The following is a 15,968-nucleotide window of genomic DNA, read 5'->3' on the forward strand; positions in this document are numbered from 1 at the left end:
CGAGGCTGACATCGAGAGGATGTCCTAGTCGTTCCAGTTACCGAAGCGGCTGCTCTTGTACGAATTTTGATTGACGGGTTAATCTTCCATAACCTTGTAGAGGGACAAAAGCTACTTCTGGGACACACAAGAGATTCTCGGGGAAAGGAGAGTTCCTCCTTCCCCCCTTCTCTTGTAATGGCCGGAGGCGACAGTTATTGTCACTATACTCTGTTTCATACTTAGCATGCAACGCTGTGAAAGCTACTGGCGCGAGCGAGTGGCTTCATCTATGGTTTTGTTTGCGCGAGAATGCATGCAAATGATCAACGAGGTCAAGCCCCACGCTCACGCAAGTAGCTTTGACAGCATTGCACGCTAAGTATGAAACGGAATATATCTGTCAGGGTTCCTAGACGGGTATTACAAACGAGGCATCAGCGACATCCACCAGGTGCTCTTTGCTAATCGTTTAATTCGTTTTAAAATTCCTTTCCGTGTCTTTTTTTAACACGATATTGGTGAGTCCGATCTGATACTGTTCCTTTGAACACATGTAGACCAATAATAAGCGCCGAAATTTCGTTGTAGTATCCCTTTAAACGGGCTGTGCAACAATTTTCGGACTTCGGGTCGATAGGTGTGGGAATTAATCGCTACCACCTCTCGAACATTCAATAGACAACAGTTTTCTTTTTTATGCGTAACCTAGTTACGCTTGTTTATAGCAAGTCCGCTGGACTCGTTCCCTACCCGGGCACTCCGACAAAACAGGGGCGCGGCGTTGATGAGCGCGACGGCTCAGTGAGCATCAAAAACCGCCTTGGGCCTCGGATGGCCATGGCCTGCCCGGCATTGCGAAGCACAGTTCCTATGCGACGGCAGTGGCGATTGCTGTTGAAGTGATCTGAGCAGACGCGGAGTACTACCGGTCCAAGGTCCTCTCTGCTGACCTTGGACTCCACTCAGCTCGCAGAAGCTGATTACGGGGTAAATTGTGGTACCCGATGATTCTTCCCCACTCCCCGAGATGAAAGCTTCCGGAGAACGGTCCGGACGCAACGGAACACCGCACCCAGTAGGCGTTGCCGATGTTTGCGGCGGTCGAACGCAGTCATGCTGAAGATTGGACAAATGGAGAGCAACGAAAGCGCAGGCATCTCATTTGCTCGTTCCACACGTCGTGGGCACAGCCACTGTGGAGAAGGTTTTGTAGACCTCCGGTAGATGGCACCACTAAAACTATGTGTTGACACGACAAGATTTCTAAAATGAGTCTTATGCTTAGCAAGTAATTCCACAACTTGCCAATGTTTTACACGATACCCATTTGACTCTACGCTTGTACCGCTGCACGCGCGCACCTTCCCCGTATAAGAGATTCGAAGTAAATAACCAAAATAAAGCTTTGACGAATGCACGAGACATTAGGCTATTTGCAACATAATTTTTCTGACTCTCGAGAAACAAAACTCGTTGCATACAAGTCACTCGGTTGCCCCCAGGTGGAATATGCTTCATTGATATGAATCCCCATCCGTCATTCTTAGAAGACACATTATAAGCAGTGCAAAACCACTCCGTACAATTTATTCTCCTCATCTATAACCTTATGACTAGCGTCGACACACTTAAAACCTAACTTGGCCTCCCCCTTCCGAGAACATGCAAAAATCTAACCAAAGAATACTGCACAAATTTTACGACCACCTTCCTTTGCAGAAAGACATACTCTCCACACCTGCACCTAAAACCTCCGTCGCTTAGATAACTCTTTGCCAACTGCATTAATCTATCGCTAGGATCAACAACTGTCAATTCTCTCCCAAAAAGCTTTCTATTAATTGGAACTATCTACCGCATTCAACAGTAACCATAACGGATATTTGGAAATGTCGGGAAGAACTTACCAGCTCTTATGGCTTATAGTTCCACCATGGTTTTCTTTGTGCCAAGTGACAAATCTTAGAATTACTCTGTGTAAACAAATAAAAAAATGAAATTGTTTCTCCTTATTTCCTAAACAACACCTCATCGTGACTCGACAAACAAACTTATTTCAATATGGCAGTAAGTGGGGGTGCTGGTGTTGAGGGATGCCAGTTCTCGAGGTGATTTCCTAGCTTTTACAGCGGAGCTCTTAAGGGTTAGTTTCCCCAGTTTCGTGTCTGGGACAAACAAATCTCGACACAACTCTCTGGACAGCTACCGCTGGCAACCAGACAGCCCGCTTGCCAGTTGTCCGGTTGCCGCCGTCGCTCATAAATAACGGCCCATATACAGCTCCGCTGCTCTTCCTTCTTCACCAGAGTGGAAAGGCTGAACAATATTTTTGTTTGCATGTGAGTAAGTCACAAAGTTGGAAAGGCTGAACAATATTTTTGTTTGCATGCGAGTATGTCACAAAGTCGTGCCGGTATCGGAGAAAAATTCGGGGGTTTCATGTGCCACTACCGCAAGCCTCGTCTTCTAGGTGGCTCTTTCGCCAACTGGACGTCCATAAGCTGGTGCATCGCCTCAGAGCCACCAGATGCGGGTCGGGTCATTATCCGCTTCGGTCTAAGGGCTGGCCCGAGAAATGCTCCACATTTCCAAAACGAGGTTCAACGAGTGTTCCAGCCTCCCTCACCTTCTGAAGTGGAAGCAGGCGTCCAAGTGCCCGCCGCATCCGCGACGTCTCCAGACTTCTTGGGAGCCGCCTTGCCTCCGGAACTCCGGACATTCGCCGGCTCGGGGGCAATTTCCTTGGCAGCGTCCTTCCGGCCGAGCACGTCCATGACGCTGCCCTGCATGACCAGCTGGGAAGCCGGCGCAGCAGGCCCCGCCGGCACCTCCGCCTTTTTCCTCATGTCCGCCTTGCCCTGCTCTGCGGGGACTGGCGGGGAAGGGGGGGTCGTGAGAATGGATCCACCGTTTCCAGTGATGTGATTGGCCAAAACTATTTTGGAGCACCTTTCGGAGCAGCCAGAACAGTGTTTCGGAACACCAAAAGTGGCTTTGAGAGCAGATATTGTTAGAATAATAGAAATATTTGTTTTAAGTGCTGTACAAACGAAGGGCACTTTGTGTTGTGTTGTGTTTTGACGTGACGTGTTGTGACGGAACTCGCTGCTTTTTTACCCCTGAGAAATTCCAGAAGTGTACAGTGCTGTAGGCATTGCCGAGGAATTCCGAAAAACCGCTTGCCACCGTTTTACTAATTATTCCCCCCCCCCCCCCCCACCCACCCACCCACACACATATATACACACACACAAAGCACCTGAGCGCATCGATACAAGACACAGCGAGCCAGGGTCAAGAAGTTCTTGGAGCGCTTTGAGCAACGACTGATCCCGGGACAAACAAGCGTGCTGTGCGGGTTCAGCGTGCAGACATTGCCTTCTTTGCTTTAGCTCACTTCTCTTCACCAACTTTCTTTATTTCATTAACAAAAAGGGCTGTTGCAGGTGGTTTCGTAGCGTTGTGGTTATTCGCGCCGGCGTTTGAAAAACACTTTCGCATGACTTGCACCGAGTCGTCAACGGCGAGAGTTTTGTGTGGTACTGCAGAAAAGACATCTTGCGGCTTCTGCACCTTGCTTGCTCGGTGGCTCTGAGAACACATTCGAATATGCTCTGACAAATTGCAAACAAAGTGCGTGACACTGTGGTAGCCATCTTGTCCGGAAAACTGCAGAGCCCGCTCGCAGACCGAGAGGGCTCTCCAGTTTTCGTTCACCCTCTGCTATCGTCTCGCCGAGGGCGTCAAGACAACGGCCCGCAAAGCCTTCAGCTCCAAAAGCCACCCCCACGAGCGACCCTCGGAACCTGCCGAAGGGGAAGAACCCGGAAACTCACCCGTCCGTTGCGAGACCGGCTGCAACTCAGTCACCTGGGCCGGCACGCTGAAGCTGAACTCCTGCACACGTTGAAGCGGCACACTCAGCGGGCGGAGTCGATCGGTCGGGTTGTCGGCTTACGTTAAAAACATGCTTCAAATCTTTTCTTTAAAAACTAAATTTGTTCTGACCAAAAAAAAAAATAATTCTGAGATTCCCATTATTGCGAGGGGGGGGGGGGGGTTACCAGTTCCTCGATAATTCTACCTTCTTTATTCCAATAATTTAAACTCTCTGTGGCACCTTCGCTCACGAACGAAAATAATCGTGCAACCTTTTACAGCGAGAGCTGTAACGGGCTCTTCCCACTGCTGGAAAAGACGTCTGTCGTTGTAGTTGGCGTAATAGGGCATAGAGCATCCGTCGCGATGTTGACAACTGCTTTTAAAAAAATCGTCCGCTGGGTCCACTGCGTGTGAAGCGGGAGAGTTACCGCGAAGCCACGTCCCAGCATTGGCAATCCGCTTTATTATACGGTTTTTGTGGAACAAACGAGATTGCAAATCTCGAGTGGTGCCCGCCATATGGCCAAAATTGCTGCGAATTCGCGAGAGAAAGTTTCGTCACACAAAGGGGCACTTGAGTTCTTTTTGAAGAAGCTCGTTTTTGATGGCATATTGTTTGTTGGGCTTTAGTCAATAGAAATGACGAGTCCTAGATGGCAAGACATCCTCGTAAACTCGGCCATAGAAATACATGGGCACTACTTTATCCTCCATAAAATGTGACCAATGAAAATAGTTATTTGCGTGCAGATTCCGAACGTAACTATTAGCGCTCTTTGGGGGCGCGTTGTTTATTTTATTTTGACAAAAACATGAAATCTTTCGGTGTAAGAGGGGTAATACAGCAATTATAGTCACTGTCTGACAGTGACCCATGTTGTCAGCTGCAAGATGCAGAAAGAGGGGATGCCACAGTGTTTGATGACCACAATATCCCAAGTCATCGCCAACCGCACTTTTAGGGCAAATATCGATTTAAAAAAAAAAAAAAAAACATTGAGTGATTGCCCACCTGTACAAATTCACCAATGCAGTCTCCGCGATCCGCGAGCACTCATCCTACCCGAACGACGCGGCCACAAACCTTACGGTTTGTAAAACCAAGGAGGGAAAGGCGCTTCACTTTGTCTATGCATTTCCTCCCCGATTTTCGCAACCCCGGAGTCCATGCGTGCAAAAGAAGAACAATGGATGCAACAGAATGGAACTTTGTCTTGCTTACAAAAAAGTTTGTTAGGACAAAAAATGAAAGACGTTTACAAATATCTGTAATGCGAAATTAGGGTGCAGCTTTTGAGGAGGAGGAGGAGGGAAGGGTATGCTCCTCCTCCTGCATGCCCTCCTCCTCTTCTCCTCCCTACCCTCCCCTCATCCCACTTTCCCCGCTAAATTTAGCTGGATAATAGACACCACGTGACCTCAACATCAATTCAATTTCCCGCTAAATTTAGAGGGGAAAACTAAATTGGTGTTGAGGTCACGTAACGAGAGTTTTATCACTAAATGTAGCGAGGTGACACCGACGGGAACGGCGACGTCGCTATACGCGGAAATGCCCGCCTAAGAGTGGCGCTCTAAAAAGGAGTCGGAAAGATAACACAAACCAGTAACCCAATAGGGGATCACGAGATAAGCGAACGACCCATATCCCGGAATGTAACCGCGGAGTGCAAGGTCAAAGTCCGTCTCCACCGAAATAAGGTGACTGCGAATCCGCTTCTTGTCCCGGAACGTGGCAACCGCGGCTGGTAAGTTTGTACAGTGTTTGAGACAAAGTCAATAGGTAAATAAAAATTTGATGGAACGCCGCGCACAGGCATTTGCAAAACGTTTATTTTTGAACTTCGTGTTCGTGGTCCCCCACACCACGCAGCGTCGCCATAACCTGCATTGATAGCACGCCGTGCATGGATGCACGCACGAATGCACCCAACAAGGAAGTTCCACAAAAGCCCGCCCCACGCGATTGACAAGGCGACCAACTTGGCCCGCCGCCAAAGTATCTGCCTACGCGATTGCCGGCTTTCCCGCTTCCTCCCCCCCAACATCGTTCTTCCTCGCTTCTTTTGCCCGCTCACTCGCTGCAGCTGGTTGCTTTTTTTTTTCTCAACCTTTTTTGTTTAGTTTTAATAACAAAAAAAATGCAGCGGCGCTAGAACTGTGTTTTTGTACGTTGATCGGCGGTGTTGATTGCGCGTATGCAAGTAGAGTTCGAGTTTATATCACGCTGCTCTCGCTCGGATTCCACCTGCTAGTGTTTGTAGAGCAGCTAAGCTGAGAACATAGCTACTCTAACCAATCAGAATTGCGATCGATGTGAGCACCGTTCACACAAAAACGACAACTCTCATGTGCGAATAACGGATCTTGGGTTCAAAGTAAATTAAAACTGAACAGTGGCTTTGGCCGAATATTTTTTAATCAAATACTGAATAGCTGCTGTGTCTTTCCATGCCTCTCACTACTAATACACCACACTTAAATGAAATTTCAGCTGAACTTGCAGGGGTTGTTCCCATGTTTCTAATTACCAACTTACGAGCTCTGTTAAATTTAATCTAGCTATATTTATAGACTGTGGCCTTAGAAACTCCAATAACTACATTGGAACAGCATGTAAATAACATATTTTACTTGAAATGAAACCCACGAAGGAGCCCAGCCCTACCTAGTTGAGGGGACTTATAAATCTTCTTGTGATATCCAAATATTTTTCTCAATTCTCAACTTAGAAAAAAAAAAAAGCACAATTAATGTTATAACATCGCTGCCTAATATATGCTTTCACATAATAGCCAAAGATAAATTCTGAAGATTTCACCGCAATGTAAATATCAACAATCACAGATGTTCCTCCCCCCCCTTTTCTTTTTTTGAATACACCAGGTGCAAGTGTGCACCGACCATTTTGAAGGTGTGTTTTTCCTCCCAAGTGCACGGCTCCACTGCAGCGAAGCGAGTCGTGAGATCACGATATCAGCTTCGTGGGTATTGCTTCTCCGCAGTGCACTGGTGTCTGAAGAGAAGCGTACTCAAGGGGGCAAACCCGCCGCGATCAACGCTTCAAAAACTATGAATGCCCCAGTTCATTTGGAAGAGAATATCCAATACTGTATTATTAAAACAACTATTTGAAAATACAAATATTCGTGCAACATTACTCTTCGCACATAGTACTTAGGCATCCGAAAAAACAACTGTACTTCCTTAATTTTCAGTGACATCGCCAACAATGCCACGTGCCACTTTCAGCTCCCTTTTGGAGCAGACATGTTTGTTCTGGTGCAAATGGCGCAGCAGGTCCACCGCTGCAAGCAGCGCGGCAGGGGGTGCACCCACCTGGGCCGGCGAGGAGACCGACGAAGCCGTGGCCAGGGTCAAGGGCTGTGCAAGCGCAAACTCGCCCTTGGCGGTCGCCGTCGGCCTGATGTCGGCCACTGTCTGTCTGATGTCTGTCACCGTTGGTCTTACGTCGGCCACGGCCGGTCTGACGTCGGCTGCCGTCGGCCGGACATTGGCAAAAGTCGACTGAACACCGGATGTCTGCTTGGCGACCGGTATCGGGGCCGGCAGCTGGAACGTGAAGCTGGGCAGGGACCCGATGGGAAGCGGAATGTCCGGCAGGTCAGGGGGCAGCGGAGCGTCCTGCGAGGAGTGCCACACGCTTTGGCAACTACGCCGGGAACGTCTGCGCAGCAGGGGACGACCTCGACCCCTCGAGAGTCTAGGCCTCCACAAGCAGAGGATGCATAAGCGGCGGAGTTGCAAGGGTGACCCATTTCACGCCTCCTGGGGAGCTGCCCCGGAAAAATCCAAAGAACTTCAGGTGAAGGGGGAGGACCAGCGAAGCTGTTATTTTTATGATGTCTAAGAGGATGCCTAGAGGACGTCTAGGACGACTTCTAGGTTGACCTCAAGGACGACTTCTAGGACGAGCTCAAGGACAACGCCTAGAGGACGACTTTTAGAACTACCTCGAAAACGATGCCTAGGGGACGACTTCTAGGATGACCTCGAGGACGACTTCTAGGACGACATCTAGGAAGACCTCAAGGACAACGCCTAGAGTTCAACTTCTAGAACTACCTCGAAAACAATGCCTAGGGGACGACTTCTAGGATGACCTCGAGGACGACTTCTAGGACGACATCTAGGAAGACCTCAAGGACAACGCCTAGAGTTCAACTTCTAGAACTACCTCGAAAACAATGCCTAGGGGACGACTTCTAGGATGACCTCAAGGACGACTTCTAGGACGACATCTAGGAAGACCTCAAGGACAACGCCTAGAGTTCAACTTCTAGAACTACCTCGAAAACAATGCCTAGGGGACGACTTCTAGGATGACCTTGAGGACGACATCTAGGAAGACCTCAAGGACAACGCCTCGAGTTCAACTTCTAGAGCTACCTTGAAAACAATGCCTAGGGGACGACTTCTAGGATGACCTCAAGGACGACTTCTAGGACGACATCTAGGAAGACCTCAAGGACAACGCCTAGAGTTCAACTTCTAGAACTACCTCAAAACGATTCCTAGAGGACGACCTCTCGGACGACTTCTAGAAAGACCTCGAGGACGATGCCTACAAATGATAAAGAGATCAGGACCTACCTAATGATGCCAAGGAAGGCTGATTCACGCTGGTTGCCCTCTTTTTATTTTTACTTATTCATACTTGCCATGACCAATGGGGAGGTTTCCGTCAACATCCACAGACATATTTTTTCCCGGATCCTAGCGCATAACAGCTTTGCTGTAAAAAAAAACTTGGGGAACGCTTAATCTGTGCCTTTAAGAGTGGAACACGGCCGTGACAATATGACCCTGTCGACCCGCTAAGTTTACCAGAAAATTTTCCCGCCAAATTCAGCGAGAAAATTTAACCCTCATGACTTCACGAGATTTTCCTGCCCCACTGGCCCCAGATTTTCTGCATCATGAGCTCCTAAACACTATTGCGTTAAAACAAATTAAAAGTAAAAAAACACTATTGCAGGTTGTCTATGAATTGCGATAGCATTCGTTATGTTTACCTCTTCCTTCTGTTACCAGGCTAAGGGTGACATCAAGAACGGCGTCTAGGACGACTTTCTAGGATGACGTTAAAGACAGCATCTAGAACGACCTCTAAGACACTCGAGAGAGACCTCAAGGACAACGCCAAGGCCGTCAGGTCCTTTGAAGAGGGAGCAAATATGAAGTGCGTACTGCCAGTCTGCATATGCCCAGCGCAATAGGGTGGAATCACAGTGAGCTGAAATAGCCTGCTGTGCATTAGGCCCGAAAGGTCCCCGAAATTTGGAAAGGAGGGGAGGGGGAGGGGGAAGGGGGGGGGGGGGGTAGCTAAAGAATGCTGTCGCATTAAAACACACTGTGAAGGAAATTGCAGTTTGGGCAGATGTGAAGCCAGTCTCATTGGCACTAGTCAGTGTTTCACAGTCAAGTGCAGCAAATGTACCATATTTACTTGAATCTAACGCGCACCCTTTTTCCGGGGAAATAGGCACAAAAATCGCATGCACGCTAGAATCGAGTGTGACCCAAAACTGCGCTACCATATCGCAATCGACATTTCAAAATGACTGCTCCATTATGCACTGAGAAGCTGAGAGGCTTAGAGCGTAGCCAGCACTTAGCGTGTTTCTTGCGTTTGTATCAGCATAGAAGTTCCCACTGCAAAGACACGCCGCGTTCGCCATGATGCTGGATGCAAAAGAAAAGTGATATTGTGCGCAGAGAGCGATAGAAATCGGGCCGCATCACGTGCGTTTAGTGCTCCAGAAACTTGCGTTGCGGCAGGACTTCGCCGGATGGGCGAAAGATGCGTGGTGCACAATCCCGTCTGCCATGGCTATCAGGGCCTTCAAGAAGTGTGGAATTTCTAACGCTATGAACGGCACCGAAGATGAAATGCTTTGAGCCATTGACAGCGATAAGGAGTCGTCCGACAGCAAATATGAGTGATGCATATCGCCCCACGGGCGCTGCAATGGACTGGCGTCGTGATGACGACCTTGCTAGCGAGAGACAGCGCCGTTCATTTCATCGCGAGATTGAAGCATTTGGAATAAACCTTTGTTGTTCCAAGTAAGAAAAATATTCATTTCTGTGTCTAACCTTCGAAATCTGGTGCACGTAACAATCAGATCATCACGTTTTTTTTTTACCTCAAAAATTGGGCACGCGTTACAATTGAGGTACGCTAGGTTCGAGTAAAACCGGTACTTTATACAAAAAATAACAAAAACACACACACACACTTTCTAGAGAAATGATTTGAACAGCAACATTCGACTGAGATCAGTCTGGTTTGGTGGAGTAACTTAAAAAAGGGGAACATCCAAACAGGGAACCCTATGTTTCAATGCCTACTCGGCTCTTCTTCAGGGGTGACCGTGGCGATGCTAGTTGAGGAGCAGTGTTTTCATCTTTTACAATAGTGCCTTTCTTTTTGAGTTGGTGAGGTCTCGAAGCCAGTGGACGTACACGGATGGTTAAGCGTCGAGAGATCTCTTTACCATAAAATACCGAGCATGTCCCGTCACCTGTGTAAGTGGCCCCCTCCCATTGTACAAAAATTTCATATTTTTTAAATTTACCGAAAATCCACGCCTGGTGGCCGAGTGCAGTTTATGCAGAACCGGCTGTGGCACCACAGAGCAGTGCCGTAACCAGGCTGGGAAGGGGAGGGCAATTATGAGGCTTCGACCCTCCCGCTTGAAATCCAGTCAATTCTAAAATATACACATGCATTTTGAACCCTTCCCTCCCTCTCTCTCTCCCCCCTCCCCCCCCATGGATATGCCAGTCACCTCAGCCTCCCCCTCCCCTCCCCTTTCCTTAAAAAAAAAAAAAAACATTCGTCGCTACACCACTGCCACAGAGTGCAAGGCTGCATTCTTTTTGGCAAAGAGATTGCCAAAAGTGCCTGACCCCTAATATTGCAATTTGTGAGCATAGTTAATATTAGGGGTGTGCGAATACTCGAATATACGAATTCGAATCGAATAGAAAGTTCCCGAATAATTCGATTCGCGAATCGAATTCCTAGTATTCGGTTACTCGAATATTCGATATATTCGGCCAAAGACGCGCGGTGGGCGCGGAGCAAACAAAAAAGCAGTTTTTTCTCCCGATGTAAGCGCCGTGATGTTAGACAGACCATGCGAGAAACACCTCTTGGTCCTACCATTCCACAAAAATCTAACGCACAGGTTAGAAAACAGAAAAGTAACGAACGCCACAAACTTTATAGCACGAAGATTTACTCACGATCATGACACAATCTACCCTTGAATCACAACTGAAACATCCCGCTTGCGCCGCTTGGGAAGCCGGAATTCCGCGCCAAGCCTAATTCTTTTCACGAGTAAAACTCCTCGTTTCAAATTGAAGCGCCGATGTAAAACACACTTGCCGCACTCGCAGAAATCGGCTACTGCACCACTGCACGATCACAGAAAGAAAACCAACGTTACCTCGGCGAAACCAACCGAGTTTTCGTCGTCGTTCTTTTGGAACCGCAAATTCTGATTCCGAATCAGAACGACAACTGGGTTGGTTTCGCCAACGTGGTAACGTTGGTTTTCTTTCTGTGATCATGCAGTGGTGCAGTAGCCGATTTCTGCGAGTGCGGCAAGTGTGTTTTACATCGGCGCTTCAGTTTGAAACGAGGGGCTTTACTCGTGAAAAGAATTAGGCTTGGCGCGGAAGAAACGGAACGGAAAAATAGTGTGCCTAGATTTGAGAGGGTTTCCAACAGCTCGATAGCCGCGTTTGAATTACGAACTGCGAGAAGGTGCCGAAAAGGCGAAAGCGTCGGTCGGGTTTGGGCAGGCAGGGCAGGCGTCGTCGCTCTTCTGTTTGTTCGCCTTCTTTCCACGCGAAAACACCAACACATGCGCATTCACGATCAATCTGCGATGGAGCCGTCTCTGTGGTTTCAGTTTCGGTTGCTCCCTCTTTTAAATCAAGGCTCTCTAAAACAGGATAGATAAACGGAAAAATGGATGCGTAGCGGCAGTTGGACGGTGACTTGCGCCACTAACCACGTTTTTTTTTTTCTTACTTTATATTGTTTAAGCCAGTTTACCTCGTTGCTTTTTACTCAGATTTAACACCTGTCTATTTATTTATGTAAAATCAAATCCCAGGAGTCATTTTTTTTCCTTAAAATGGAGACTAACTATCGCAAAATGCCCCTTTTCTGAGATAAACAAATATTTAAAAAAACAAAAAAAAGTTGCGGTGTTAGGTTGTGTTTTTAGAGTAAAAAAGGCACGCGTGGCTGTAACTTTTTTTTTTTTTGACGTTTAGGGTAGATAGATTATGTTTGCACCATAAAATTGGATCTTTAGTGCCCAACGTTCAACAGCAACTGCTGTTTTTTTTTTTTTTTTTTTCACCGGAACTTTTTTACATTTTGGCTTTTGTTTTGTACAAGACATATATTCTGCACCAGGCGCATACTCTGCACATATAATAATCGCATTTGCAGCACACTTTGAAAAATTCCTACGAATAAAATCACTATTCGATATTCGATTCGATATTCGGGTTTTTTTTCTTGATTCAATTCGGTATTCGATTCGAAAGCTACTATTCGGTATTCGCACACCCCTAGTTAATATTGTATGTCTTTATTAGCAAAATGCTGCGCATTCGGCAAAAGTCAACATCACCTAATGAGTACCAAATAAAAAGCTAACAGCTAACAGGTTGAGTGTGTTGTTCCTATTTGAAAGTATGTTCAGTTCGAAACATTTTGTTGCTCCCGTGAGTTTCAAATTACCGAGTCAACTGTACCAGCCAATTACTCTGTATTATTGTTCTCGTTTAGTTTCCAGTTTTTGTTGAATCCAGTTGGGAAGCATTCTGGGTGAAGTCGTGTTGCAATGAGGAACAAACGGCCTACACGGCAAGGGGCACTTATAACGAGTAAGCAAACTTGACAATTTTTTGGCGTGCCACCAATCGTGCCCACGCGCGCTAAAAAAAGGAAGTTGCCCAGTGCGGTTGCGTGGACGGCATGCGGCTCATTAGAGGATGCGAGAGCTACCCACTGTGCACAAAGTGCAAACTCGTTGTGTCGACTAAAGATGCAACTGGCCGACTACAGGTGCAACACCCACCTCAAAGCCCTGCTCGGGCCTTCGCGAAGAGTGAATGCCGCGCGTCCTGGACACCTTGCCGCCGGCCCGGTCACTGCCGCCACAGCTCGGAAAGCTGCCAGGGAGAGAGAGATAGGGAGGCGAGTTGGCGAGTGCCAGCGACACGTCTGGGCGCAGAGAACCCCCTCAAAGCAAAAACTGCACAAACCGGCAACAATAAACTTCCGTTAATTCGACCTCGACGGGACCTCCAAATTTGGTCGAATTATCCGAATTATTGAATTAAAAAAGGGCAGAAAACGGTTAAAATTAAACTCCCTTTTATTGTCCAAAGCACTCACGGATGGTCTGATTCCGTCTGCGCTTAAAACGCGTGTCCAAAAGCATGCTCGGGAGCAGCGTAACTCAACGGCACGTCCCCAAATAACCCTGCACTAAAAAAAAAAAAACATGAAAAAAGTAAGTTTTACTGGCTGACTTTCACGCCTGAGCGTCGGCGACAGAGAAAAAAACGAAAGAAAAAAAATGAAAAGAGAACCCAAGGTTTCCAACGCGCAAGATGGACCGCACACGATGCTACAGAAAGGCACTTTGAGAGCGTGCACTGAGAAAGCTTTACAAGCTGACTTTGGCGGTGGGCGGCCAAACCGTCGGCAACAAAGAAAAATAACGAAAAAAAGAAAAGGAAAAGAGAACTTGCGCTTTCTGGCGCGTAAGATGCACATGATGCTACGGAAAAGCGCTTTGAGAGCGCGCGCTGTCTCCGTGCGGAACCACGTGCTGTGCTCTCCGCGCTACTTTACGCCAGATTGGTTGCGCTGGCTCGTTTCATTCGCTACGGTCCATCTCAACTGCAGAGAGGAGCAGGCGCATATTGGCGCACGTTCGGCTTTGCAGCAAAGGGCCCGTGTTTCGCTGTACGTCGTTGGTCTTTCTGCCGTGGTGCCGTGCAATGTGAGCCCGCAAGCATTCGTTCGGGACGAATTAACCGATGCAAAGTTTTCCCCGAGTTCGAACTATCAAACTTTTCTTCCCATAGAAATGTATTGGCGCTCGCCGGGACTTTTGAACACTATCGAATTAACCGAGGTCAAACTAACGAAAGTTTACCGTATCCGGATAACCAAGCATGACTTCAAAGGACACACAAACATACTGTGGAAGCAGCAAAGGTAGTGTGCGGGTGAAGCCCCCTACCAAAGACACGGCGCACGGTTCGATGTATAGAATATCTCGGGCGTCGGTACTTTGGTACAGATGCTCGAGGCTCCTATACTTTTACGTTGGATTTTCGAGGGGATGTTTTAACCGCTTGAATGAGACAATAATTTGGAACTGTAAGCACCAAGGTCGGTAAGATCACCCTCACCATATTCCGTTTCCCCTCACACATCAAACGAGAAATTAACGCTTCAGTTCCACGTTAGTTCTAACGGGACCTGCACCTGCGAGCACAACCAGGAAAACCTTTCAACCAAGAGTGCATCAACCAAGTTCTACTTTGCAGGCTTCCTCCAAAGTATTATTTCGGCCAAGTCGTCCGGTCCCGACTGCACACCGCTACTCTGTTTCACCGCAACTTTGAAGATGGCAAACGCCACGGTCCCCGCGCGGAACCTTGCAACGTGTCGTCAAAGTGTTCCGTCCGTCCAACTGTCTCCAGGGGGCAGCGGCATTTGCTCTTTGCCAGGTCACACCGAAAAGCAGCATGGCAACCTCGGACCCGGGACGACCCGCCGCTCGTCGCGCACTTGCCTCCCATTGGTGGCCGGCGCGGGGGCGGGCGTGTCCTTGGGTGCCACCCGCGTCTCCAACGCCGGTCGGGACGCCTGGGTGATCTCTTCCCTCTGCTCCCTTACCTGGGAGTCCTGCGTGGCATTGACGAGCATCGTTAATGCGAGAACAGACAGCCTAAGTCTAGTCACAGATCTGAAATAGCAGTTTTAATAAAGACCCGCATTCAAAGAGAAGCCAGCTCAGATTCTGCGTGTATCTCGGGCACGGCACATGGAGGGGGACAGGAGGCCCCGAGAGGGTGAAGGAAATAGCAGAGGTGGGGAGGGTAGAACTGCACTGTTCTGGGGCAGTCACCCTTTTGTCGCCGACACAAGATGCGTGGTATTTTCATTTTATGCTTGTAGGCGCAAGTTCTCCGCATTCAACATTTATCCTAAGTTCTACACTCATCTGCTCGTTTTCGTTTCGAGAATATGCTGCACTGCCACCTCTTGAAGCAGAGAGCATGTGGCGTAGGCCTTGTGCTTTGGCGCGCTTGAGGGTACTTCAGAGACGAAAGCGTCGAGGAGCTTTGAGTTACGGCAGCTCCCAACATCACCTGGGGAGCGGGGGTGACAAGGGCTGCCCTCCTGGCCGCCGACACAGCGGGGTCCAGGTTCCTGGCCGTCCTGGAGGCCAAGGGGCGGGCGTGCTGGCTCCGGGGGGGACCCGGTACGGGGCTGCCACGCAGGTACGGGGCCCGCCTCCTCTGGCTCGGGGGCTGCGAGGAACAAACCCTCAGGAGACGCACCCGCACGTCCTCGGGGGGGGGGGTTCAGGACTCCCTCAGGGACCAACCAGAATAGAAGGAGAAACAGAAACAGGAAGAATGCAAACACGCTAAGGGCCACCGCCACGGTCCTTAGATAAGCTACTTCCTGCTCTGGAAACTTTCAAGATAGATTTAAGCACTTCTTATGCGTTGTGAATGTGAAAGCATGCAAGCCGCTCGTCTGCTCCCTCATTTCTTCTGCTGCATACTTTTCGACGCCAGCCAGAGTGCGCGAGCGGCACGGTGATGGGCATCCCATACTACATAGGTATGGGATATTTAAAAAAAAAAAAAATTTATCATAAAATCACAATGAAGACATCAGTGAGTAATAAACATAGTGGCACGCACTATGAACCAGGTGACACGGGAACCGATAACGGGAATAGCCGACACAACGAATTCACGATCCACGTCGCAATAAACACCCGGAACTTGCCCCT

At 48.4% G+C, this 15,968-nt stretch overlaps 1 protein-coding gene across 1 annotated transcript in view; it reads right to left on the reverse strand.

Annotated features, from left to right (window-relative positions):
• LOC8031079 (nuclear pore complex protein Nup153) overlaps positions 1 to 15,968 on the reverse strand; it is a 75,113-nt gene that overhangs the window by 32,514 nt on the left and 26,631 nt on the right. The window contains exons 8-13 of the mRNA XM_042286609.1: positions 15,313 to 15,474; positions 14,733 to 14,845; positions 12,999 to 13,092; positions 7,204 to 7,509; positions 3,819 to 3,879; positions 2,609 to 2,854 (exon numbers count right to left, since the gene is read on the reverse strand). Coding sequence (XP_042142543.1) covers positions 2,609 to 2,854; positions 3,819 to 3,879; positions 7,204 to 7,509; positions 12,999 to 13,092; positions 14,733 to 14,845; positions 15,313 to 15,474 — 982 coding nt within the window. The remainder of the gene's footprint in view (positions 1 to 2,608; positions 2,855 to 3,818; positions 3,880 to 7,203; positions 7,510 to 12,998; positions 13,093 to 14,732; positions 14,846 to 15,312; positions 15,475 to 15,968) is intronic.

This window comes from Ixodes scapularis, unplaced genomic scaffold, assembly GCF_016920785.2.
Source record: "Ixodes scapularis isolate PalLabHiFi unplaced genomic scaffold, ASM1692078v2 PGA_scaffold8__174_contigs__length_109621045, whole genome shotgun sequence".
In the NCBI taxonomy this organism is placed as follows: Eukaryota; Metazoa; Arthropoda; class Arachnida; order Ixodida; family Ixodidae; genus Ixodes; species Ixodes scapularis.